This window comes from Geotrypetes seraphini, chromosome 12 (assembly GCF_902459505.1).
Source record: "Geotrypetes seraphini chromosome 12, aGeoSer1.1, whole genome shotgun sequence".
Classification (NCBI taxonomy): Eukaryota; Metazoa; Chordata; class Amphibia; order Gymnophiona; family Dermophiidae; genus Geotrypetes; species Geotrypetes seraphini.
Genome location: NC_047095.1, coordinates 72909799 through 72935841, shown reverse-complemented (window position 1 = coordinate 72935841; position 26043 = coordinate 72909799). Strand labels below are relative to the sequence as shown.

At 42.0% G+C, this 26043-nt stretch overlaps 1 protein-coding gene across 4 annotated transcripts in view; it reads right to left on the bottom strand.

Moving 5' to 3' along the window:
* The window catches only part of NASP (nuclear autoantigenic sperm protein), a 106607-nt gene that overhangs the window by 36927 nt on the left and 43637 nt on the right, over positions 1–26043 (bottom strand). For 3 of the 4 annotated variants that reach the window (XM_033916827.1, XM_033916826.1, XM_033916828.1), the window contains 5 exons: positions 5004–5113; positions 3572–4117; positions 2317–2369; positions 2137–2213; positions 685–758 (listed from right to left, as the gene is read on the bottom strand). In XM_033916827.1, coding sequence (XP_033772718.1) covers positions 685–758; positions 2137–2213; positions 2317–2369; positions 3572–4117; positions 5004–5113 — 860 coding nt within the window. The remainder of the gene's footprint in view (positions 1–684; positions 759–2136; positions 2214–2316; positions 2370–3571; positions 4118–5003; positions 5114–26043) is intronic. The other variant, XM_033916829.1, reaches the window with a different exon arrangement.

Sequence of the window (26043 nt, the reverse complement as noted above, 5' to 3'; positions counted from 1 at the left end):
GGGGTAGTGGTGCGGGAATGTGCTCAAGTCTTCCGGTTTGGGAGGGGGTTTAGCAGCGAGAGTGGGAAGATTACTGGGAGGTGGGTGGTAAGGTGGGAGGGCACCACAGGGAAGGTAAGGGGAGGAGTGGTAGAATATAATCCCTCCGGTTTATATTCAAGTTACCATTATTCCCCTAAAAAGGGGGGCAAAAATGGTATGTCGGTTTATATGCGGATAGGTTTTATTTGAGTATATATGGTAGGTAGGGGATATCTAAGAACAATTCTAGTACAACAGCTGGATTTCCAATTGGGCCTGAGAAGTCCAAGAATTTCTACCTGATCTGACACTGGGGTTGTGGGCACTAGAACGCAGAACTATGTCAGGAAGAGATGCGTAGGGTATAAAGATATTACTGCAGGACAACATGCATTCCATGCATTCAATTCCATTATGGTTGCAGTTATCCAAGGGAGTATACTGTTACCAAGAAATAGTCTCAGTACTTCTATCCTATATACTAACAAAATTCAAGGCACATTTTCACAAATTCAAGCTACTTGACATCGTCAGGCATAGATTTAGCTCAAGGTATATTACCTACTATACCTGAATCTAAGCTCTCTAGGGACAGGGAAATACAATCTTAAGTTTGCCTCCATTATGTGACATACAAAGTGACTTGCCCGAGGTCAATCTTACCAGATTCCACACTGACTTCCCCAAGCTTCAAATGGGCCTGAGCAGCACGTAATTGTGCTTCTTTGGTTTTCTTTCTGAAAAGTAAAGTTGAGAGAATTGTAAAGTACACATGGAAACTACCGTATTTTTTGCTCCATAAGATATACCTGACCATAAGACGCACCCTAGATTTAGAGGAGGTAAACAAGAAAAAAAAAACACATTTTGAACCAAATTCTCCCTGCCAGGCTCTGTACCCAACCCCACACTCCTTGCCAGGCTCTGTACCTAGTACCCCCTCTGGTGGTCTAGTGGTAGGCCGGGACGGGCAGGGACAGGGCACAGATATCAAGGTAGATGACTTTTTAAAATATGCAATGTCACCTCAGTAACAACTATAGAAAAATAAACAAATATAGTGCAAAATATAGACACCAGATATAAATTCTTAAAACTGACACATTTTGATCACTAAATTGAAAATAAAATCATTTTTCTTACCTTTATTGTCTGATGATTTTTCTTTCTTTCCTTCCTTCCGCAGGCCCAACAATTGTCCCTGCCTCCCTCCCATGTCCCCCTCAATGCCTTCCAGCCTTTGTCCTCTTCCTCCCCTCCCCCAGTCTAGTGATTTCTTTCTTTCCTTCATCAGGCCCAACAATTGTCCCTGCCTCCTTCCCTCCCTCCTCTGTTCCCCTCAATGCCTTGTAGCCTTTGTTCTCTTCCTCCCCCCCGTCTGATTTCTTTCTTTCTATCCTTCCTCCCTCCTTCCCTCCTATGTTCCCTTCACTGCCTTCCAGCCTTTGTCCTCTTCCCCCCTCCCCCAAGCCTGCCTACCCGCTGGATTTACTTACCTCCCGCTGCTGCTGCTATGAGGATACGTCGCCGCCGCAGCAGCAGCAGCAGCGGGGGGGAGTGGACTCCTGGCTCAGCAGCGCGGCATCTGGAACGGCGGACTCCTGGCTCAGCAGTGTGGTACCCGGATGGGCTAGGTGGGTGCAGCAATTGCACGCCACTGGCCCAGAAGTCTTACCCCCAACATGGTAGCAGTGTGGCACCTGGAAGGGCTAGGCGGGTGCAGTAATTGCATGCCGCAGGCCCAGAAGCCTTACCCCTGTCAGAATTGACGTTGGGGGCAAGGCTTCTGGGCTGGTGGCGTGCAATCGCTGCACCTCCCTTCTTCTAATTTCAGCAGTAAGCAACCAGCAGTGGCGGCGAGCGAGGGGCGGACGGCAGTCCTGGAAGGTAACATGGGTGGGGGTGAGATTTAGGTATTCGCTCCATAGGACGCACCCTTTTTTCCACCCACTTTTTTGGGTGGAAAAAAGTGTGTCTTATGGAATGAAAAATACGGTATATGATTTTAAAACATGCGCAAGCATGCAGAATGACAACTATAAATATACCAGGATGCCTGCTCAGTCGGATCTCTATTACCAGTGTTAATCTGTAAGGTTGAATGCTCAAAACTACCTTCTGTAGATGACTTTTGCCAACTCTAGCATCTCCCAGGCCAGCTGCAGATTTCCAACTTCATCATCCTCATTCTCCTAAAAACAAGAAAGTTGATTCCGACTGATCAGTGTGTGTAGTTCAGACTCTGAAAATTTCAGTCAACCACTGCCCCATGCATTCTTTAGCATCAGATCTCACCTTATCCTCATTATCTTCATTTTCCTTATCCTCTTCTGAAACCTCCGCTTCTTCTGCAAGGCAAGACCAAGAAATTAGCAAGCTGCTTAGAATTGTTTGCCGTAACCTGGAAAAAAACAACTCACTTCATCTGCATGTCCCATCAGCTACTACAAGAGACCAAAAGACAGCCACTCAAACTGAGTAGCTGCCCACTGTATGTCCCAATTATTAGCAATGCTCCAATATGCTTCACAGGTGGTCTGGGCTCAGCTAGGGGGCCATGTAGATGTGCTGAATAATGACTGAAAAAGCTTGCATGTCAAATAGTAATTGTGTGCTGCAGTTTTATATTATCATGAAAACATTCACTTATGGCAGGGCTTCCCAAGCTATGGGTCATCCCCTGGGCAGACTACAAGAATGTGTAAGGCAGAGGAGGACAGCAGCAGAATTGAAGATAATGAAGGCCTCCAAAGGTCATTTGCCTGCAATAATGGCATCACAAGCACGGAACATTTGGCAAGTATTGACTTAAGGACTAGGCTAGAGGCAGTTAATATAGCCAACATGCTTAAGGGAAGAAGCCAGCCAAGACTGGTAGAAGCAGTTACAGGACAACATAGATTATCCCTTACTTAACACACTTGGCAAATTTTACTATAGTGTGGCACTAGACAGGAGGCCTGTGTATTAAGAAACTAGTTCTACTGAATTATATTGCTTCAAACCATAGAAGCTGATTGAATCAGTTATCAGGCAACCCAAACTAGTACAAAATGTGATTGGCTTCAGATGCCAAAAACAGAAATTGTTTTTATAGCGGGAAAAGGAAGATTCCACTCTACAAAACTAGACCCTCATGTGAACAGCAACAGCGCACAATTAGTATTTCAATTCTAAAGCTGCATGAATAGCCGCAATGTAGCCATAGCAAAAAGTATGCTGCCATGCCCCTTAGAAGCTTGTGTCTGTGACTAAAAGGATGAACATACAGCAGGGACTTGATGTCCAGAACAAGAAGGATCCAATTTGACAGGAAGACAGGTAACCACATACACACAAGTACCTCCATTCAGACGTTCAGCCAACTACATTGCTGCCAAGTCATCCAAACTAAAATGTGTTAAAGCAATAAAAAGATTCAAGAATTAAAACAAATGTAATTGCGCTCTGCCAACTTCGTATTTCCCACTATCTTCCCCAATTAGAAAGAACTGAAAACTTCTGAATGAAGATTAAAGTAACCATCCATATCCCCTGTGCTCAGCGTTACCTTCTTCCTCTTCCTTCTGCTCACTCTCCTCCCCTCCCTTCTCTTCTGCACTTGCAGTCACTTCAGGTTTCATGTCATTGGCAGCTGGGGGAACAGCTTCATTGCTTTCCCTTTTGGAATTCACGTCTTTTCCATCATCCTTTTTCTCTTCAGGGCAGGGACTTGTATCAGCCACTCCAGTGCCTCTCATGGATGTCATCTTGCCATTAGCTGTGTCTTGATTTTCTGATCTAGCTTTATCTTCCTTAGGTTTAGGAGACTCCATCTCTTCTGTACTCTCACCATCTTGCAGCAATGATTTTGGCTGGCACGTTTCAGCTACCTCCTCTCCCTGCTCAGGCATGTCTTCCTCTTCCACGTTCTTTGTAGTAGCATCTAACAAGGATTTACTGCTCTCCATCTTGCCTTTTGTTTCTACCTTGCTTTCTTCCTTATCCACATTGTTCACAGATTCTGTTTTAAGCTCTGAAGTGATGTCTTCTGGCTGATCTTCTGCTTCCCCCATGGCATCATAAACCTGCTCTCTCAACTCCTGCCTTTCTTCCTCTACATGGTTAAGGGACATGAAGCATAAACATTTCTTCCATTTTAGTGAAAGCACAATCTGGTTTCTGGCATTTACAGTAATCCCCCTGCCCCATTAGATGTAAACCAAATCTAGTGTAAACAGAACCTAGGATCTAAGCTCATGACACCTTGGTTTTTCTTTCAAATTTTCCTAAATGCTTATTTAGCAACTATGCAAAAAAACATACCAAGCTTATCTGCATATACATTTAAATTGACCCTGTATCCCATCAGATTCATTGTGAAGAGCAGACGTATCCTGATCTAAAATCAATTTTTTTGCCTGATGCAGCTGCTGCTTTTTAAAAAAAAAAAAAAATTAAAGTCACACTGGATTAAACTACAGCTCTAAGTCAGCCAATATCAATTTGCTAGAACACCTGTACACAGAGTTTAATGACCACCTTCAAACTTTCTAGTCTTTAACACTCTGCAGATAATAAAGCAATTAATAGTATGCAATTAACTTATGGAGAGATTTTTGGCCTTTATTTAAATCAATTGTTTTGTAAACCGCTTCAAATCCTTTGGGAGATTTAGAGGTATATAAGATACCACATTAAATTAAATTAATTAGCAGAACCATGTGGCTTGACATTAAGGTTGAAAATCTAACAGTCCAGATAAGCTTGGCAGTCAAGCAAAGAAGTTTAGCAATGAAATGTGCCAATATACCAAACACAGATTAGCTGCTGCAGTGGGCATGACACTTAAGGCCAAAGTTATTAAGGACAGTTAAATGGTCAGCAAAGGTAAGAAAAGTCAGCTTAACACCCATTCCCTCAAGGTTATATCTATAGCTTGACGAGATGATATCTACAACAAGCAGTGTTTTTCATCCCTGCAGTTCACATGTTGCACATACCATTCAGATTTTCATTGTTCTGCAATTTGGAATCATCTGCTTTCTCTCCATCTTCATCTTCATCCTCTGGTACACCTTCCAAAGCATTCCCTAAGACACCATTCTCCATCCTAGAAAAGGTTAGTTCACAAAATTACACTTCAATTCTTGCTGATTTAGCTATCAATTTTAAATTCACAGCACACAAAGTCAGCGTCACAGTTAAAAAATTTAGCATCCTGTGCTGAAAAGAAGAAATTAGTTTCTTTTTTTTATTATTATTTATTTATAAATTTTTGAAATTTTAACAAGCATACCATCTTGTACAGAAAAGTGCAATCAAGAAAAACATATCTTTGATTATTCTCAAAATTGAAAATAAACCAAAATTACATAAAAGGTAATAATTCCAACTTAATCGTACACTAGTCCTCAACAATGGATCCAAGATTCAGAAATTAAGAGTGAATATAGTGCTATAACAAATTTAACCAAAACACGTCATCTGTGCTGAAAGAGAGCTTGATAATTAAGACACCGATGTTTCTCCTTTTTCAAGGCGCTTCATGGAGAGGAAAGCAGTCAAATGAGACGGTTCAAAGAAAATATATTTAAGAGAATTATACCTTATTACACACTTACAAGGGTATCTAAGAAAAAATAATCCCCCCATCTGGGTCACACCTGGTTTTAACAATAAAAATTCCCTCCTTCTTTTCTGAGTTTCTCTCGAAACATCAGGAAAAACCTGAATATGGAAGCCAAGGAAATCTCTGGATCTATTTTTAAAGAAAAGTTTAAGAATCCAATCTCTGTCTGGAGCCAAAGCTACAGTCAGTAGGAGAGTGGCTGGACTAGCCACCTCTTTATCAGATTGTTCCAATAAAGCGGTAACATCCAAAAGATTTTCCTGTGGACTACCATCGTCATCTTTTTTTTGAGAATCCTGATTTTTTTTAGTAGGCAAATAATACACTCTTGACAATGGTGGCAATGAACTCTCAGGAATTTTTAAATTTTCCAGAAAGTACCGTTTTATCATTTCTCCTGGAGGAATTGAGACAACCTTTGGAAAATTAATCAAACGTAAATTGTTAAACCGATTATTGTTTTCAAGTACTTCTATTTTTCTTCTCAAATTAAGATTATCTTTCACAATCAAGTCTTGGTTGCTCTTAAACATTTTAAAGTCCTTCTTTTCTTCTTGTATCTCAGTTTTTATGACTACAATGTCCTGTTTCACATTTTTGATTTCTTCTTTCTGAAATTCTAATTCTTTTTCCAAATTCTTTATCCGAGGACTGAGAGAGTTACCCAGACTAGAAACCAAGTCCCATATAGATTCCAGTGTAACTTCTGGGGGTCGGATAGGGGCAAAGGAAAGTATTTGTGCACTATTAGTTAGTTCATCGAGTGTTTTACCTCCCCTGTGCCTTGTGGATCCTTAAGCACAGTTGTCCCGGTCGCTGATTCTTTTGCAAGGAGAAATTCCCCTTGTGCTGTTCCCTGCAGCGATCCCTCCACTTCGCTGGCCTCTCGAGAAGAAAGCTCTGCCTCTTCGGACATGCTCTCCTCCCTCGGAGAGCTGGCTCCCAGCGGCAACGGCTGTAAGGGAGGCGTCCTGACGTCGGGGCTCAGCACGACGTCCAGCCCGGGGGTATCCACCGAGACACTCCTATCAGCCGGCGCTCCCATCGGGCGATTCCCCAAGCTACTCGACTCACTTTGAAGACGCCGGAAAATGTCATCGACGGTGAGAACTGCGGGGCTCGAGCGCTAGGAGGCTCCACCAACGCTCCTACCCCTTCTCTTCGGCATTGCTCTGGTAAGTAGGAAAGACACTCTCCAGCGTCTTGTCAGCAACAGAATGCGGCAGCCATCTTGGATCGAAATTAGTTTCTTACCTGCTAATTTTCTTTCTTTTAGCCTCTCCAGACCGGTATAGCTATAGATCTTACAGATGGGTTATTTTTCATCATGACCAGCAGGTGGAGACTGAGACAAAACTTTGGAATAGTACATAATAGGTGACTCTCCCTTATTCCATCAGTCTGCTGAATAGTCAAGCAGAACTAAACTATAAACAGAAAACAGGACTCCGAACAGGATTAACAACTAATAAAAACATGAATGCTATTGGAAAAAGCAAAGGAGCAAATGCAAATCTCAAAGATCCCCACAGCTTGCCAGCTGAGCCACAACCGCTGTTCTTTGATCTCCCTGGCCCTAGAAAAAAAATACTAGAACCCGCTGAAAAAGCAAAAATCTTCATGCAAGAACAAGAGACAGGGTGGGGTGCTATATCGGTCTGGAGAGGCTAAAAGAAAGAAAATTAGCAGGTAAGAACCTAATTTCTCCTTCTTTAGCAACTCTCCAGACTGGTATAGCTATAGATCTTTCAGATGGGATTTACCAAAGCAGTACCCATCATGGGTGGGACCCCCAAAGGACCGACATGAGAACACGCTCACTAAACACCATGTCCTAATGCGCCTGAACGTCCATACGGTAGTGCATGTTAAAGGAATGCAAGGAAGACCAAACCGTAGCCTTACAAATATCCACTGGAGGCACCAGCAAAGACTCAGCACCAGAAGCTGTCTGACCCTGAGTCGAAAGCCTTGAGAAAGTCCGAACAGGCTTCTTCTGAAGAAGGTATGCGGAAGCAATAGTCTCCTTGATCCAGCGCACAATGGTAACCTTGTAAGCGCCATCCCCCCTACGAGGTCCCGCTAGGACAAAAAGACGACCTGATTTCATGATCTCCTGAGTCCTCTACACATAAGAGCAAAGAACCTGACCAACATCCAACTTGAGCAACTGTTTCTGCTCTGAATATCCCTCCCGACTACCCAACATTGGGAAGATCAATGCCTGATTGACATGAAAAGGAAAACTACCTTTGGCAGAAAGGAAGAACAGACCGCAACATGACACGCTCCCTAGAAAATTCCAGGAAGGTAGACCTACAAGAGAAAGCCTGCAGCTCAGAAACACATGTAGCAGAAGTAATAGACACCAAGAAGACTGCCTTAAGGAGTAAGATCCTTCAAAAGCAGGCACCCCAAAGGCTCAAACGAGGAGGCGCACCAGCTTGGTCAGGACCAGATTCAAATCCCAAGAGAAAACAGACTGTCGCACAGGAGGCTTGAGCAATTTGGCCGCCTGCAAGAAGCAAATGACATCATGAATGGCAGTCAGACGCTGACCTCGCAACAACCCACGAAAGGCTGACAAGGCCACAAGCTGAATCCAGTGAAAAGACGAAGCCAGGTCCTGTCCAGGCCATCCTGCAAAAACTAAGTTGTGAGGCAGGGAAGCGTGAAGAGAGACCACTCCACGTGCAGCACACCATTCCTCAAATATACTCCAAACCCGCACATAAGCCTGAGAAGTGGACAGTCTCCGGGACCACAATAGGGTGGAGATTACCTTATCTGAATACCCCTTCTTACTTAGGCGATCCTTTTCAAGAGCCAAGCCATAAGACAAATGGGACCGGTATCGAACATTGAAATAGGACCATTAAAATTTTCAAATTGTTCTAGTTTCTTATGAATGGTGGAGCTATCTTTAATTGAAGCCAATTTGAATTGTTGCAATTGTTGTATATCCACCTGCATTTGCTTGGCTTGGCCTGTATATTCTAACTTCATAGATTCAACTGACCCAGTCAATAATTCCAATTTTTAATTTAATTTTGTTACCTCTTCAGTTGATTTTTCAATTTTCCCTTCCATCCTCTGAAGCAATTGCCAGATGCTATTCATGGAAACCTCCGTCTGGGAGAGAGAAAGATCCCCTCTCTCTGCTGTTGTTGTTTCCATCTGCCGTTCCGCCGACAACGCTGTGCCCTCGCCGGGAGACCCCACGCTTTCACTTCCGGAAGCGTGTGTCTCTCGCCACAGCGTTTCGGCTGTTGCCGGACACGGAGGCGTCATGGGAGCCAAAGGAGACAGCGATGTTTCAGTGCCCGAAAGGGCCAGTGACTCCCTCCCGTCACCGCCCAACGCCGAGCTCTCCACTCCAGCTTGTGTGGGCGCCGGAGAAGGCGTTTGAACCTCCGCTTTCTAAATTTTCCTCAAACTTCAGGAATGTTACCTATAGATTTGTTGAAAAGATACTTCATTGAGAATTTGGAAATTTCTTCTAACTGTATTCCTCCAATTAATAAAATTTATTACCTACCAAATAAAAAGATGACTGATGGAAATGGAAAGGCAAATGGAAATGAGATTGGGAAAGTAAGAGAAGGAGAGACGAATGTGATAGATTTTGCAAATGTGACGGCTTTATTGGAACAAACGATAACATCTGAAATGGACAGAGCAACATTATTAGTATCATTTGTTTTTGAACAGGATGTGAATATGATTATGAAATTGTTTTTCAAAAATTCCCAAAAATTATTTGGGGGTCGGAAAATATGGATATATCCTGATGTAGCTAAGACTACACAAGAAAGGAGGAAAGAATTTCTTGCAATGCGACAACAGACTATAAATATTGGAGCAACATTCTTATTGGTGTATCCCTGCAAATGCCTGGTTAGGTACTTAGGTGTTAAATATGTTTTTTTCTCTCCTAACCATCTGAAGGAATTTCTAGATGTTAAGCAGATCATTAAGGATTAAAGATTAAGGGATAATAACAGTAATGGGCGCTAGATACATTATGCCTTTCTTCTTTGTACTATTCCTCTAAATTTCTCTCAAATTTTAGTTTTGGTCACCCCCTGTTTATTGTGGTCTAAGAAGGGGTTTATCATTATGATGATTGTTGTAAAAGTAATATTGTGTTAAAATTTTCTTCCCTGTATTCAATGTAACAAGAATTAATTCTTGTAAAATAAGACTGTATAATTATAAATAAAAAAAATTAAAAAAAAAAGAAATAGGACCATGAGTCAGAAGGTCGGGCAAGAGGCAACGGATCCGGCAACAGATGCCGCACCAGGTCCGCATACCACGGGCGCATGGGCCAATTCAAGGCCACCAGAATCACAAGGCCTGGATGACGAACAATGCGTAGAAAAACTCTGCCCACTAATGGCCATGGAGGGAACACATATGACAGACCTTCCATTGGCCATGGTTGAACCAGAGCATCGAGACCCTCAGCCTGACTATCACTACAATGACTGAAGAAGCAGAGTGCTTTGGTGTTGACACTCATGGCCATCAGGTCCATGAGGGGCTGACCCCAAGCGTGCAGTATCAATTGAAAGGCCACGTAGTTTAGACACCATTCTCCAGGATCTAGCACATGACAACTGAGGAAGTTCGCTTGAACATTCTCTACTCCTTCAATGTGGGAAGCAGAGATATCCCGAAGATGAGACTGCTCAGACCATGAGCAGAGCCACCTCCTGCGCAACTAGAGTGCTCTTGGTGCCCCCCTGATGATTGACATAGGCTACCACCGTGGCATTGTCCGAAAGAAACCAGACCGACTTGCCCATCAAGAAGGAGTGGAAAGCTAACGGTCTCCAGAACATTGGAAAGCTCTGGTCTCCAGAACATCGATCAACCAGAATGCCTCCTCTGTGGACCAGGTGCCCCGAGCTAAGTGACCTAGACACTGAGCTCCCCAACCGAGAATACCGGCATCCGTGAGAAGCACAGTCCACTGCGGCTGATCCAGACTCACCCCTTGCACTGAATGGGAGGAATTGAGCCACCAACGAAGATCGCAGTGAGCCAAGCCCCTCAGAGGAATAAGGTGATCCAGACTTTGCCTCTGGGGCAACCACCTCCAAAAGCAGAGCATATTGAAGAGGACGCATATGGGCCCGAGTCCACCTCACCACATCCAGGGAAGCCGCCATCGACCCCAAGACTTGGAGGAAAACCTGCGCCCGATGACACCAGGACATCATAAGCAGGCGAATCTGGACTACAATTTGCTTACCCGGGCCTCTGGGAGGAAGACCCTCCCCAAGGAGGTGTCAAACACAACCCCAAGATACTCCAGGCGCTGTGAGGGGACCAACCAGCTAGCTCTTGGCAAGGTTGACAACCCATCCCAGTGACTGCAGGAACTCCACCACCTGAGCCATGACCGGGGTGCTCTCCTTTGCGTGAATCAACCAGTTGTCCAGGTAGGGATGCACTAGAATGCCCTCCTTGTGCAATGCCACCATGACTACAACCATAATCTTGATGAACATCTGGAGCCATGGCCAGACCAAAAGGGAAGAGCACAGAACTGATAGTGCTGACCCAAGATCGCAAAGCAAAAGAAGCGCTGTTGGGAGGCCCAGATTAGAACATGCAAGTAGGCCTCCGTCAGGTCAAGAGAGGTGAGATACTCCCCCGGCTGAACCACTAGGATCACAGACCACAGAGTCTCCATGCAAAAAAAACGGAACTTTGAGAGCCCCGTTGACCCCTTTCAAATCTAAGATGGGCCGAAAGGTCCCCTCTTTCTTGAGCACCACAAAGTAAATCGAATACCTGCTGATGCAACACTCCTGAGGGGGTACTGGAACTACTGCTTTGAAATCTAGCAATCTTTGAAGGGTCTGTCCTCTTCCACTCTGCCTGACAAGAAGAAGCTACAAAATGATTTGGCAGAGTGGGAAAACTCCAGAGTATAACCGTCCCGAATCACCTCCAGGATGTAATCTCTGCCCCCTGCTGAGAAAACATGCGCAGCTGGGCACCCACTGGGACCAGAGAGGGCGCTGGCAAGGAGTCATTGGGACAGGCTACGGGGGAATTGGCAGAGGGGTTCCCAGCCCCCTACGGGCCTCCCAAAAGACTGCATGCGCTGATAAACGACCCTGGGAAAACCCAGAAGACAGGAAGGTAGCAGACCCACTCCCAGGGCAGTATCTGCAGAAATTCCGCAGAAGCCCCCAAGCAGTGCCACCCCTAACTGCCAGGCAGGCACAATCTTCAGGCAGGCGGGGTACTTTAGAGTCAGTCAAATTTATTTATTTATTCAATTTTCTATACCATTCTCCCAAGGGAGCTCAGAACGGTTTACATGACTTTATTCAGGTATTCAAGCATTTTCCCTGTCTGTCCCGATGTGCTCAAAATCTATCTAATATACCTGGGATAATGGATGGGATTAAGTGACTTGCCCAGGGTCACAAGGAGCAGCGTGGGTTTGAACCCACATCCTCATGGTGCTGAGGCTGTATCTTTAACCACTGTACCACACTCCAAACAAGAAAGACTCCTGAAAGGGAAATTTTGTGAGTTTAGTCTTGGACGCCGCATCCACGAACCACGCTTGAAGCCACAAGGTACGATGCGCGGCCACCCTAAAATCCATAGACTTGGCGGACATCCACACCAATCATAAAGGGTGTCCGAGAAGAAAGAGGCTGCCATCTCAAATCTTTGCCACCTCCTCATCCACCAAGAACCAGTCAGACTCACGGTCAAGAACACGCTCAGCCCACCGAAACACGGCCCGAGCCATGAGCCCTCCACAAATAACCGCCTGGACACCCAAGGCAGAAGCATCAAAATTCTGCTTAAGGATGGACTCCAACTTACGCTCCTCAGAGTACTATAAGGCAGAACCGCTCTCTATGGGCACCGTATGCCGCTTAGCAATAGCTGATACCATCGCGACTTCAAGGTAGACCTATCCCCTTCCAGGATGGGATACAAATGCGCCATAGAGTGTGCAAACCAAAACAGCGCCTCTGGCGTATTCCACTGCGCCAGGATAATATCCCAAATATCCTGATGCATAGGAAAAGAGCGGGACGCAGAGCAGATCCCCTTAGAAAGAGGGTCCCCCATATGAGGGGTCTCAGGAGGTGCCTCCTCAAAATTCAACACAGAGCTGACCTGCTGAATCAAATCCGAGAGCACGTCTCTCTGAAAAAGGCGCACCACTGACGCCTCCTCGCCAGCAGACGGAAAAGCCGAGGCCCCGATACCAGCTGCAATCCCCTCGAGAGGATCCTGAAGGTCTCCCCAAGGGTCCAGGTCCTCATCAAGGTCAACATAGAAATATAGAATATGACAGCAGAAGAGAGCCGGCAGCCCAACAAGTCTGCCCACTCAAGAACCCTCCCTCCCCGGTGTACCCATCTTTAATGCATAACTCTGTAGCACCCCCACCTGTTTGTCCCATCGACTTTTGAAGTCGAGTACGCTACTAGCCTCGACCACCTGGCGTGGAAGTTTATTCCATCGATCAATCACCCGTTCGGTGAAAAAGTATTTCCTGGTGTCACCATGAAATCTTCCCCCCTTAAGTTTTAGACCACAAGTCTTCGTCTCAGGCCACCCACGGACGCTTGGACAAGAAAGGAGGAGGAGGGGGCGCGCTAAGGAGGGGTCACTAAGCCTCACAGATCATCTCCTCAACTTTTTTTGTCTTTTGACCCTAACAAGATGGGTCATCCTGTTTCTAAACACACTTTATCCAATTGGCTTGCTGCTTGCGTTTCATTCTGTTATGCTCAGTCGGGTCTGACACTGGAAGGTTCTGTCACGGGCCACAAAGTTAGCTTTCCTCCGCTCCACGTCCATTGAGGAAATCTGCAAGGCTGCTACTTGGTCCTCAGTTCATACTTTTACATCTCACTATTGTCTGGATTCATTCTCCAGACGGGATGGACACTTCGGCCAATCTGTTTTACAAAATCTATTTTCCTAATGGCCAACCTTCCCTCCATCCCTCTTTTTGTTAGCTTGGAGGTCACCCATCAGTCAAGAATATGCTGCCTGCTTGTCCTGGGATAAAGCACAGTTACTTACCGTAACAGGTGTTAACCAGGGACAGCAGGCAGATATTCTTGCGTCCCTCCCACCTCCCCGGGTTGGCTTATTAGCTGGCTTATCTTAACTGGGGACTGCGCGTCTCCGTCGGCGGGAAGGCACTCACGTGCGGTGCGGCCCAGCTAGAACTTTCTAAGTTCTTAGAGTGCAATCACTCTAAAATTGTCCGTACCGGGGCTCCGTCGGTGCCGTCACCCTCGGGCCGTGTTTCGGTGGGCTGAGCGTGTTCTTGACCGTGAGTCTGACTGGTTCTTGGTGGATGAGGAGGTGGCAAAGATTAGAGGGGGCAGAGCTACAGGAGACACGGAGGGAAACACAGACACACACACTCCGAGACCCCCGAGACAAACGCAGGAAGCCTGGCCACCTGAAAATATGCTTATGCTCTACATAAAGCAAAAATTAAATCTGAGGAAAACCCCCCAGGCAGCCCCATGAGACTCCCTGCCACAGCAGGGGACCTGGCTGAAACCTGTCCCTGTTATACCATGGAATTACCAAAGAAGAGTTAAGACGTCTACAGATAGTCCAGAACACCGAAGTAAAAGTTAGCTACAAGGCCAAAAAATTCAACCACGTAACTCCTCTCCTGATAAAAGCCTATCCGTCCTATCCGTCACTGTGTCACTTATAAAACACTATTACTGACTTTTAAAACAAGAAACACTGGCCAGCCGGAATTTATTAACAAACTCTTGATACCATATACTTCATCACGTCTTCTTCATTCCTCTGATCAAAATCTATTAGCAATCCCATCCCTGAACCATATAAATACTAGAAGAAACACTATCTTTTCAGTAGTTGCCCCTTCCCCCTGGAATTCAGCTCCGAACGTATTAACAGAGATAGCAAACCTTGAGAAATTCAAGTCTTTTCTTAAGACATTTCTTTTTAAATTAAGATGCTTTTCAAGTTTGAATGTCCTTTTAAGGATTTTTAAACTTATTTCATTTTTTAGTCCATTTGTATAAGACTTATTTGTTTTCAACCCCGTCCTTTTGCTTTCCCCTTTGTACCTCACTTTTCTTTAACTATTGAGGTTCTTCCCCTCTTTCCATTCATATCCGTTTGTCCAGTAGTGTACACCTTATCTTTTGTTAAGTTATGTTAATTGTATTATCTGTTTTATCCTAATTTTTTATTGTACAACCACCTTGAAACAAATGATAAGGTGGTATATCAAATCAATAATACACTTAAAACTACAAGAGGAAGGTCACCTGAGGCTGGAAACAAGATGGAGGGGCTTTCCGCCAAAAATGAGCCCTCTATAGTCTGTAGCGGCTGGGAAGCCTGAACTGACCCAGCTGCTAAAGCAGGAAAGCCAGCATCAGCTGTGAGTGAATCCCCAGCCGCTTGGGCGGTAAGGGAATCCTTTTTACATTGTCAGTGGCTGAGGAAATCCTTCCATGGGCAGCGGGGGAAGCCCAGGCTTCTCTGCTGTCAGCTGCCGACACGCAAGGCACTTTCAACGGGGAGCCCTGGCCGCCGGCACCCGCTGCCAACGAGGCTCCTCCACTGCTCCAGGCTGCACAGCATCTGCACAGGCCGGCAAGTGCCTTGTATCTGGAGCACAATGAGCACTTTTTTCCTTGCAAAGTGCTCATTGTTCCTTACGCAACCTAGCTAAAGAAAAGTGCCGGTTAGTTAAAAAGTATAGTAATTTACAGCAAATTTATTTCTTTTTCCAATTCTTTATTCATTTTTTCATCTTACATCAAGTGTACAATATTACATCAATTGAATCATACACATCACTTTAAATTCTTTCTATTAACATCTTTAATACATAAATTAAGCCCCTCCCCCACCCTCCCTTTCCACAAATATTGTAAATCAAGCATATCATACATGTATTATATTCAAAAATATTGATTAAACCAATAATATAACTATATATCATCCCCTTCCCATTATTATATTATACTTTTAGTGTAAAAAGGTGTCTAATCATTACAATGTTATCAATGGCCCCCAAATCTTTTTAAAATTATAATAATTCCCTTTTTGTATGGCAATTGTTCTTTCCATTTTGTATATATATCACAACGAATTCCACCAGAAGGTGTAATTAAGTCTGGTGTAGTTTTTCCAACTACTGGTGATATGTTGAATGGCAACTCTTTGTCATTATTAGTAAAAGTTTATTATTGCTTAATGAAATTTGACTTTTTATTCTCATAGACGTCCCAAATAGAATTGTATCATATGATAGAGCTACATGGTTTTCTAATAAACAATTAATTTGAGACCAAACTGATTTCCAAAAGGCCATGGTACAGGGACAAAAGAATATTAAATGATCTAGAGCAGTGTTTTTCAACCTTTTTACACCCGTGGACCGGCAGAAATAAAAGAATTATTTTGTGGACCGGCAAACTACTAAGACCGAAATTAAAAAAAAACACATTTCCGCCCCGTCTCTGCAAGCTCGGTCCCCACAAACCATCTGATCCCATCTGCACAAGCCTCAGTTATGATTTTATATTGAACGTATTTTATTAAAGTATAAAAAGAAACAATATTCTGTACAATTGTCATTTTATAAATATTCAGAGCAAGGACCAACAAAACCCGTCTCCCCTCCCCTTCACATATATCCCCTCTACTATCAAGAAAACTGAACAAGCCAAATTATTACAGAATGCTACACAGAAATATCATGCTAACAGAATACTGCAGTCACACATGATAGGAATAGTGTTAGGCTTTGCAGTCCCCAGTTATGTCTCTAGCAGGATATATATTTCAAATCTGATAAATTGTAATGACAAAATAGAAATAAAATGATTTTTTTCTACCTTTTGTGGTCTCTGCTTTCATCTTCTTTTCACTCTTTTCCTTCCAGCGTCTGCCCGTTCCATCCACTGTCTGCCCTCTCCCCCTTCCATATGTATCTGACTTCTTTCTATCCCCCTCTCCCCTTTCCTTCCAACCTGTGCCTCCTCTCTCCTTTTTACATCATTCATTCCAGCTTCACTTCTTTCTTCATTTTTATCTCTCCTACACCAGATCTAGCATCTTTATCCCTCTCTCATTTCTCTGCTGACCCCATTTCCAGCATCAATCTCTCTCTACTTTCTCATTCCTGTCTCTCCCCTTTCCCTCCTCTAATCTCCCTGCCAGCTGTTCCCTTCCTTTTTTCCTTCTCCCTTCCCTCCTCCCCCCTATCCAACAGTAGCTCTTTTCCCATCCCTTTCCCTCTTCCCCTCCCAGCAGCATCTTTCCTTCTACCTCCCTCCAGGTGCAGTAGCAGCTCTCCCTTTATCCAGCAGCTTCCCAGCCTCCAACAGTGGCTTCCTCTCCTTCCAGCAGCTCTCAGGACTTGCCTGCAGCAGTGATTTCCTTAGGCAGCCTTGGGTCTGTTGCCGCCTCTGAGGAAAGGGGAAGTTGCCGAAGTGAATCACTGCCCTGGTAAGTACAGAGCTGCTAGGAGAGGAGACAGCCACTGTTGAAGGCTCCCCATGATCTTATTCCTGTTGTGCCCTGCACATTCGCGAACCCACCAAGCCAGCAAAAACAGCTTTGCACCGCAGGCCTTGCCGCCCAAGACGAGCCGGAGGCCCCTACCCACCGCATCCTGCACGTGGGCAGACTCAGCACAGACGCTGCTGATGGCACCAATCCACACACTGACGCCCCCGCGCACGCTGACCATCTCTCTTCTACTTGCAGCTTCCCTGCGGCCCTCTTCGGCGACTCGGCAGGGGCAGCAATCAAGACAGGCTGCCGATGTCGGGCATTCCCTCTCTGAGTCCCGCCTATTTTGTTTCAACTTCCTGTTTCCGCACAGGCGACTCACAGAGGGAATGCCCGACATTGGAAGACTGCCTTGATCGCCCGAGGCTGGGAGGAACAGAAGATTTCCATGAACACCACCGGGGCAGGAAATTTAACGTCGTCGATCTCGCTGGCCCTGCACGGACCGGCAGGAATTTCTGTGGACCGGCAGTTGAAGAACTGTGATCTAGAGTCCCTGCTTCCAGATTACAATGTCAGCATCTATTAGACTTAGAGCTATCCAACTTTTGTACTCTAACTGGGGTCCAAAATGCTCTATGTAACAAAAAGAACCAAGTTTGTCTCATAGATGCAGACACTGTACATCTCATTCTCCAAGACCAAATTCGTGGCCATTGAGATGCAGAAATTTGATGCTTAATCTCAATGCTCCAAATGTCTCCAAGAAAAGTCTTTGGTTTTTTATTCATAAATCCAGATATCAATTTATACCACTGTGCGGCCTGGTGTCCCAAGAAATCCGCCTGAAAGCATAAGAATTCCAGACTATACCGATTGCTAAGATTTTTCCATTCAGGGAACCCCTCCTGAATAGCCTGCTTCAGCTGCAACTATTTAAAGCTTTGTGATTGTTTAAACCATAAGAACATAAGCAGTGCCTCTGCCGGGTCAGACCAGAGGTCCATCCCGCCCAGCAGTCCGCCCCCGCGGCGGCCCAACAGGTCATGACCTGCCTTAATCACCATATTTATGTTGCAACTGTGAAAAATCAAGCAGTTTACCATTTGAAATAACATCATTTAAAGTTCGTATACCTGCATTAATCCAATGCTTCCATACGATTTTAAAACCGCCAATTTGAATCTTAGAGTTTAGCCAAATAGATTGATTTGTTGATTTGTGTATTGGGGTAGGTGATAAATTGCTGACTTAACGTAATGTTTTCCATGTATCCATCAATATTCTATTCTCTTTATATATTCTAGGCATTTTTACACTGAGAACATGAGATAGATGTAAAGGAAATATGAGTCGCCATTCCAAATACAGCCAATCTGGGATATTTTCCATGAGCTCTGGGAGGATCTAATACATACCCTGGAGTAAAATATAGGCTTGATGAAACCTATAAAAGTTTGGAAAATTTACCCCACCCTCCACAATTGATTTTTGTAAAGATACTAAGGCAATTCTAGGCATTTTACCCAGCCAAACAAATTTTGTAAGAATACTATTTAATTTTTTATAAAAGGACCCCTGAAAAAAAAAACTGGTATCACTCATTTGATAACAAACCACAGGCAATATCATCATTTTAATAGTTTGGACTCTCCCCCACCAAGAAAGATGTAGAAGATTCCATTGCTCGCACATTTCTGTTACTTTTTTTAATAAAAGTTTTTCATTCTCCTTCACAGTGTCTTCTAGTGTGTTTTTTATCCTAATACTAAATATTTTAATCCATCTTCTTTCCATACAAATGAGAATGAATCAAATAATCCTTTAGTACAAATCACATTAAGTGGAAGAATTTCTGACTTGCTCCAATTTATTTTATATCCTGAAAACTTTCCAAATTTCTCTATCAATTCAAGTAAGCATGGAATGGTAGTTTCTGGATTTCTCAAATAAAGCAGTATATCATCTGCATAAGCAGAGATTTTATATTCCCAATCTGCACGAGGAATATCCTGTATCCCCTTTGCCTGTTGAATGGCTAATAACAAGGGTTCTAAAACAATATCAAAAAGCAAAGGAGATATGGGACAACCCTGTCTAACCCTCCTCTGCAAATTAAAACGCTCTGATAAATTATTATTAATGTATAATCTTGCACCAGGGGAGTTATACAATGTCTGAATCATTTGTATAAATCCTGAACCTATACCAAACCATTCTAATGCCTGATACATAAAAGTCCATTCAACTCAATCAAAGGCTTTCTCTGCATTCAAAGAGACAAAGAAAGCCGGATCATTCATGTTTTTTGTTAAATTTAGCATATGAAAAGCCAATCTAGTATTGTTAGAAGAATGTCTCTTAGCAACAAATCCTGTTTGGTGCATATCAATAATAAAAGGGCCAATTGTAAAGCCAATATCTTAGCTAAAAGCTTTCCATCAACATTGATTAACGAGATAGGCCTGTAGTTTGAAACCAAAGTGGGATCTTTGTTTGGCTTTGGCAAAACAATTGTTAATGATTCTGCCAATGCAACCTTTAGTCAGTTGAAAATGATATAAATTTAATAAATAGGCTAAAAGGGTACTTTGAAATGATTTATAAAACTCTACTGTAAAACTATCACCACCTGGAGCAGATCCAACTCTAAGAGACTTCAATGCTGCTACTAATTCTTTTAGTTATATAGGCTCCTCTAAACTTATTTTTATATGTTCAGGAACCTTCGGTCTAATAATTAGATTCATAAACTCTAAAGTTTAAACCATTTATTTCCCTATCTCCATAAGGCTCAGAAGAATATAGGTCTTTATAAAAATTTAGAAACTGTCTTAAAATATTTTCAATTTTAGTATGTGTTTCTCCATTTTCATCCTTTATTGCAATTTTTGTTCTTCTTTTCTTTGCTTTAAGATAATTTGCCAATAATCTTCCCGCCTTATTTGAGTTTCCATAATACTGAGTTGGGAAAACAAATCTTTCCTTACAAATTTAGAAGATATCTCATTATATTTGCCTTTTGCTTTTAACTAATTTATTTTCCAAATGTTTAATTTCTTTTTCCAAATTATAAAATTGTTTTTTAAGTTGTTTTCTAATATATGCCGAATATGAAATAATATTACCTCTCATGGTAGCCTTAAATGCATCCCAAAATGTTTCTATGTTAATATCTTCTGAGGTATTGAGTTAGAAAAATTCAATCATTTTTAGTTTAAATTCTTCAAGGAAATTTGAATCCGCATCAAAGTATTATCAAATCTCCAAACAGACTTACTCTTGCTCATCAGACTGTAACTCAATCCATACACCACCATGATCAGATAAAATGATAGGAGGTGGCTTTTGTCACTTTCTGAACTATTTGATTCGAGACAAATATAATCTATTCTTGAAAAAGAATTATGGACCTGTGAACAAAAGGAAAATTCCCGATCATTAAAATGAAGTATACGCCATATATCTATTAAATTACAAGATTGTGTCAAATTGTCTAACCCTAGTGACTTCATAATTTTACTTGGTTTTTTATCCATTAATGGATCCATTACAGCATTGAAATCTCTAGCCACTATTAAATTAGATGTAGCCAATGGGAGTAGTAATTGTTGTAGATTCTTAAAAAATTCCATTTGATTCGTATTTGGGGCATACACATTGAACAGTTCCAGGGTAGTATTTCCCATGCTCATTTTAACATGTACCCACCTACCTAAAGGATCCAAATCAATCAGCTGAAAATTGGCTGTACATATTTTATTTATTAATATTGCAACCCCAGCTTTCATGCCAACTGCAGGGGCAAAAACATTTTGTTGAACCCAACCCCCTTCCAATTTTCTTGATTCTATCATTGATAGGTGCGTCTCCTGAATAAAATACAAATCAGCATTTTTCTGTTTTAGGAAAGCTAACATTTTTTTCCTTTTTATTTAATGGTTAAGGCCATTGACATTCAATGAAAATATCTTAATCTCCATCTACTTCCCAATGTATAATCCACCAATGATTTTTAAATTTATTAAATTTAATATGATTAGACACCATTACACAGATAATAATCAATGAAAAATTAAATTGATCTACTTCATTCCCATCAATCCCTATCCCCCCATCTGATTTTGAAAAATCCCCCCTCCCTTTTCCCTCCCCCACCCCCCACATAAATTGATTGCCTTGGAATACACATAGGATTAGTAATCACAATACCCCCCAGGCAACATTCCATCACTTCTTTCTCTTACAATATTTGAAAATATTAATTTATTCATAATGCATTATGAAACAAATAATCCCACTATAAACCCTTGCTATAATGTAGTCTTAATTGTCTATAGTATAGGAGTTTTTCATAAAACCCATTTTAAAAATTATCCAATTAAATCAAGTTTTCAAAATCATATTTTATCATTACCATAAATAATTTACAATCTTTTGCAAAAGAAGAAATGATATATATATGATCCTTATTATATAGACAATAGTCATAAAACCCTTAAACTTTCATCATAAAAACTATTTCATTTTATATGCCTATCAAATTAACATTAATATTAAATCAATTTACTTTTACCATTTAATGGTCTTACTCAGTAGAAATCAAGTCTGAATTTATAGAACCTTTAAAGTCAAAGATAAGAATCATCTTTCTTATTAAGCAATTCATAATTTCAAAAGATAGCATATGAATTTTTTTTCCTCCTTTTTCTCTTTTTTTCCTTTTTCCCTTTTCTAAAATCCTTTAAGTAAAATTAGTTAATCATCTCTATAGAACTTCATATAACAGAATTTAACTTCTATTAAATAATTCATATTTTCAAAACTTTCTTGTATATTCTTTTAAGTTTTACTATGACCATCCCAATATGCAGAAATATTGACTCCTTTTTACCTTTTGACTATTCCACTGACTATTTCAACCCACATTAGAATATCTTTTCCTTCAAATAATATATTATTTCATTAAAATGAAGTTACCATCCATCTAAACCATTACTATAAATAATAATTTGTCACTAAATCAATCATGTAAATTTCTCCTAGAACATCAAATAAAACACCATTAAATAATAATTATATCTTCCTTCCTTGAAATCATTGTTTTAACCTCTTCCTCCTAAATTAGTAACAAATAATTCAAAAAGAAATTATATCTGAAATTAAACCCCATGTTTCTTTTGTTATTTAAAGTATAATCTGAATCAAACTGAATATTTAACTCATTACTTTCAATATACACCTAATAATTTAAAAAAACAGTATAATTTTTATAAGAACTTTTAAATTCATTACAGATTAGTCTTCTCCCTAAAATTTATTTAACTAAAGTAAACTTCTTAAATAGTCATATTCAAAAAACCATATTTTTGAAAATGAGTATATGCAGCTACACAACCTGACAAATAAAAATTAAGTACAGTCAAACCTTGGTTTGCGAGTAACCCGGTTTGTGAATGTTTTGCAAGACGAGCAAAACATTCTCACAAAACGTCTCGCAAAACGAGTGTTGACTCGATTTGCGAGCATCCCCCCGATAACCGGCATCGCTCCCCCCCACTCGCAAAGGGCCCCCTCCCGCTCGAATCGGCACCCCCCCCCCCCCGCGAGAACAGGAACCCCTGCCCGACCAACTTTAACTCACCCCCCCTTTGGCACCGGCACGCAGCCCACAAGTGCCGGTGCCGCTTGAAGATCTTCTTCCCAATCTCTGCCGGCTTTGAGCATGCATCTGCGCATGCTCAAGCCCTTCTAATTCTCCCTCTCGCCGAGAATCTGGGCGAGAGGGAGAATTAGAAGGGCTTGAGCATGCGCAGATGCATGCTCAAAGCCGGCAGAGACTGGGAAGAAGATCTTCAAGCGGCACCGGCACTTGTGGGCTGCGTGCCAGTGCCAAAGGGGGGGGAGGTGAGTTAAAGATGGTCGGGCGGGGGGTTCCTGTTCTCACGGGGGGTGCCAATTCGAGCGGGGGGGGGCCTTTGCGAGCGGGGGGGGAGCGGTTCTCATGCCGGTGCCAGACCGGGGGGGGGTGAGTTAAAGTTGGTCGGGCTGGGGGTGCCTGTTGTCACGGGAGGTGCCGGATCACGCGGGGGGGGGGGGGGGGAACGTATCAAAGCGAGTTTCCATTATTTCCTATGGGAAAACTCGCTTTGATAAACGAGCATTTTGGATTACGAGCATGCTCCTGGAACGGATTATGCTCGTAATCCAAAGTACCACTGTATATTTGAATTACTTTCTTAAAAATAAAAGCCCAAATTAGTCAAATGGTACATTACAAATGTGCTTCTAATTCTTGGTAAGTCACTTGTTCACGTTCTGAAATATTTTCATCTATAAAATGTCAATTTCAATATGAAGCGACTTCTTTATCATTTTCTTTATAAAGTTCCAAATTTTACTTAAGCCTAAACACTCTGGATCCATTCTTAAATAAGAACATCTTTTCCTGTTTCCAATCTTTTGTAACATTTTATTTTTGATTATCTATTCTTTGAAGTCTTTAAAATGTTTGGAATTCTAACGGTTCTTGGCCAAGCTTTCTTCTGTAGATTCAAAGTATTTACATGAACATTTTCGTTTTCTATCTCCTCCAATACTTTCCTCCAGGTACAAATTTATATACTCGCTTTTCCTAAATTAAGAGAGATCATGTACTTATCAGTCCATACTCATTGCCAAATTTTGAAACTTCTTTCATAAATTTCTTCTGTTCTTCATTATCTGTTTCTTTTAAGTATTCCTTCATAAGCATGACTGAGTGTTTTTCCAGATGATCTTCACTTTCCTCTAAAGCAACAGAGAGAAAAGCCTCTCAGAAAATTGCATAACTGTACTTTCCATTTTATTTTTATCCAAATTTTTTGTTGATTGATTTCCCAAAATCTACATGACAATTACAAAGTCCAGGTTGTTCAAGTTAATTTGTTTTAAATAGACATTGGCTCAGAATTTAACAAGAAGTCTTAACTTCTCCGGATCTTCAAAAAATAAGGATTTATCTCAATTTCTTACTCTCATTTTTGCAGGGTAATACAAACCATATTTGAATCCTTTTTCTTTCAATTGAGGTCTCAACATGAGGAATTGCTTCCTCGTATTCGCCGTGTTCTTAGTGAAATCAGGCACAAACAACAGTTTGGACCCCTTATAATTTAAATTTCTGTCAGCTTTGGCTAAGTTTAAAATATCTAAAGCCTGTTGAAATCTCAGTAATTTAAAGATCAAAGGTCTTGGTCTCACTTGACTTGCTGACCATTTTAATGGAATCCTGTGTGCTCGTTCTATTTTTAGGGGATGTTTTAAGTTTAACTGCAATAGTTTAGGCAGAAGGTTTTCTAGAAATTGGACAGCATTACCCCCTTCCAAATTTTCAGCTAATCCAATAATTTTTATATTCTTTCTTCTACCTCTATTTTCATATTCTTCAAGTTGTTTCTTTAATTCCTGCACAGTTAAACTGTCATTTTTGCATCGTTATCTCAGAGAGTTCCAATTTCTCCATCTTGTCTTCTAAGATCGTCATTCGCTTATTAGCTACTTCCATTTGCCGGTTTAAGTTTGACATTTCTTCTTTCACTTCAGTTATGCTGTTCGCATTATCTTGCAGCATCTGCTTTATACACCAGATTCAGCCATTATTTCCTTTTTACTTAAAACTTCCATTTCGTCTCCTGGAAGAGGAACCTTTGACGGCATCAACTGTTCTTGTTTTTGGCGTTTCGCCACTCCTCCTGCCGCAAAAGCTGACTCATTTTTAGTTTGCCGTTTACTAGCCATGCTTCCACACTATATCTGACACAGCAGGTAAAAAGAAAAAAAAAATAATATCAGCAAAACCTTTCAATTCTGTCAAACTGTTGCCCGGGTTAGAGGAGCGTCGCGATCACTCCTCCATCTTATGCGCGCGCCAAGCCACGCCTCCCAATTTACAGCAAATTTAAAAAGGGAAAGCAACCCTTCAGACCGGTACTACCTCAGGAATTTCCCCCCCCACACAGAAATACTCCACTGGCTCTCAAAGCAGTATGCCTTACTTGAATATGGGGCAAGGCTTACTGCTGAGGCACCTCTAAAAAAAATGTTGGGGAAGTGGAGGAAAGGGGGGGAAGGACCCAGCACGAGACCTGCCATGTTTGACACCCCCAAGGTCGGATGGACCCACAAACAGGGCCCACCCAAACTCAATCTGGCACCACAATGGGGACTAGGAGCCCTAAATTCCAATAGCCCTTACCAAGGGAGATGGATACAACTCACTCATACCTGCTGGCGACTGAGAGAAGACTGATGGAATAAGGAAGAGTCACCTATTATGTACTATTCCAAAGTTGGTCATGATGAGATATAACCCACCTGTAAGATCTATAGCTATACCGGTCTGGAGAGTTGCTAAAGAAGAACCATTTTATTATTGTTCACAAGATCTATCCAGACCTGGGTATTATGTTCCTCTATCAGAAGGCAGACAGTATAAAAGGTTGTGAACTCTATCCTATAAAGAGCAATGTGCAGCCTAATCCTCAGTACTTCTGTTTCCAGCAGATGTAGATTGGTATCTATAAAACTACAACCTGGTGTTTTGTTGGTGCTCCTACAGCCCATTTGGAGAACTGGGCACTCAAGTTGAGTGTTGACAATTTTCTTTATTTTGGGGGAGGAGAGGACAATATAACTCTCTAAGCCTATTTTGAGCTGGGAGGCGATACCTGGAGGAGTCTAGGGGGTTTCTCCATGCCCCGAGTTCCACCAACCTGCCTGGGGGTTTGAGGACTGGTGGTGTTTAGTTAATAAATAAAATAATTAAAAAAAAAAAAAAAAAGACAGGGAAAAAGTGGTCAGCCAAGGAAAGAGCTGAGCAGGATGTTTCTTCAGTAATGTGTGTTTTT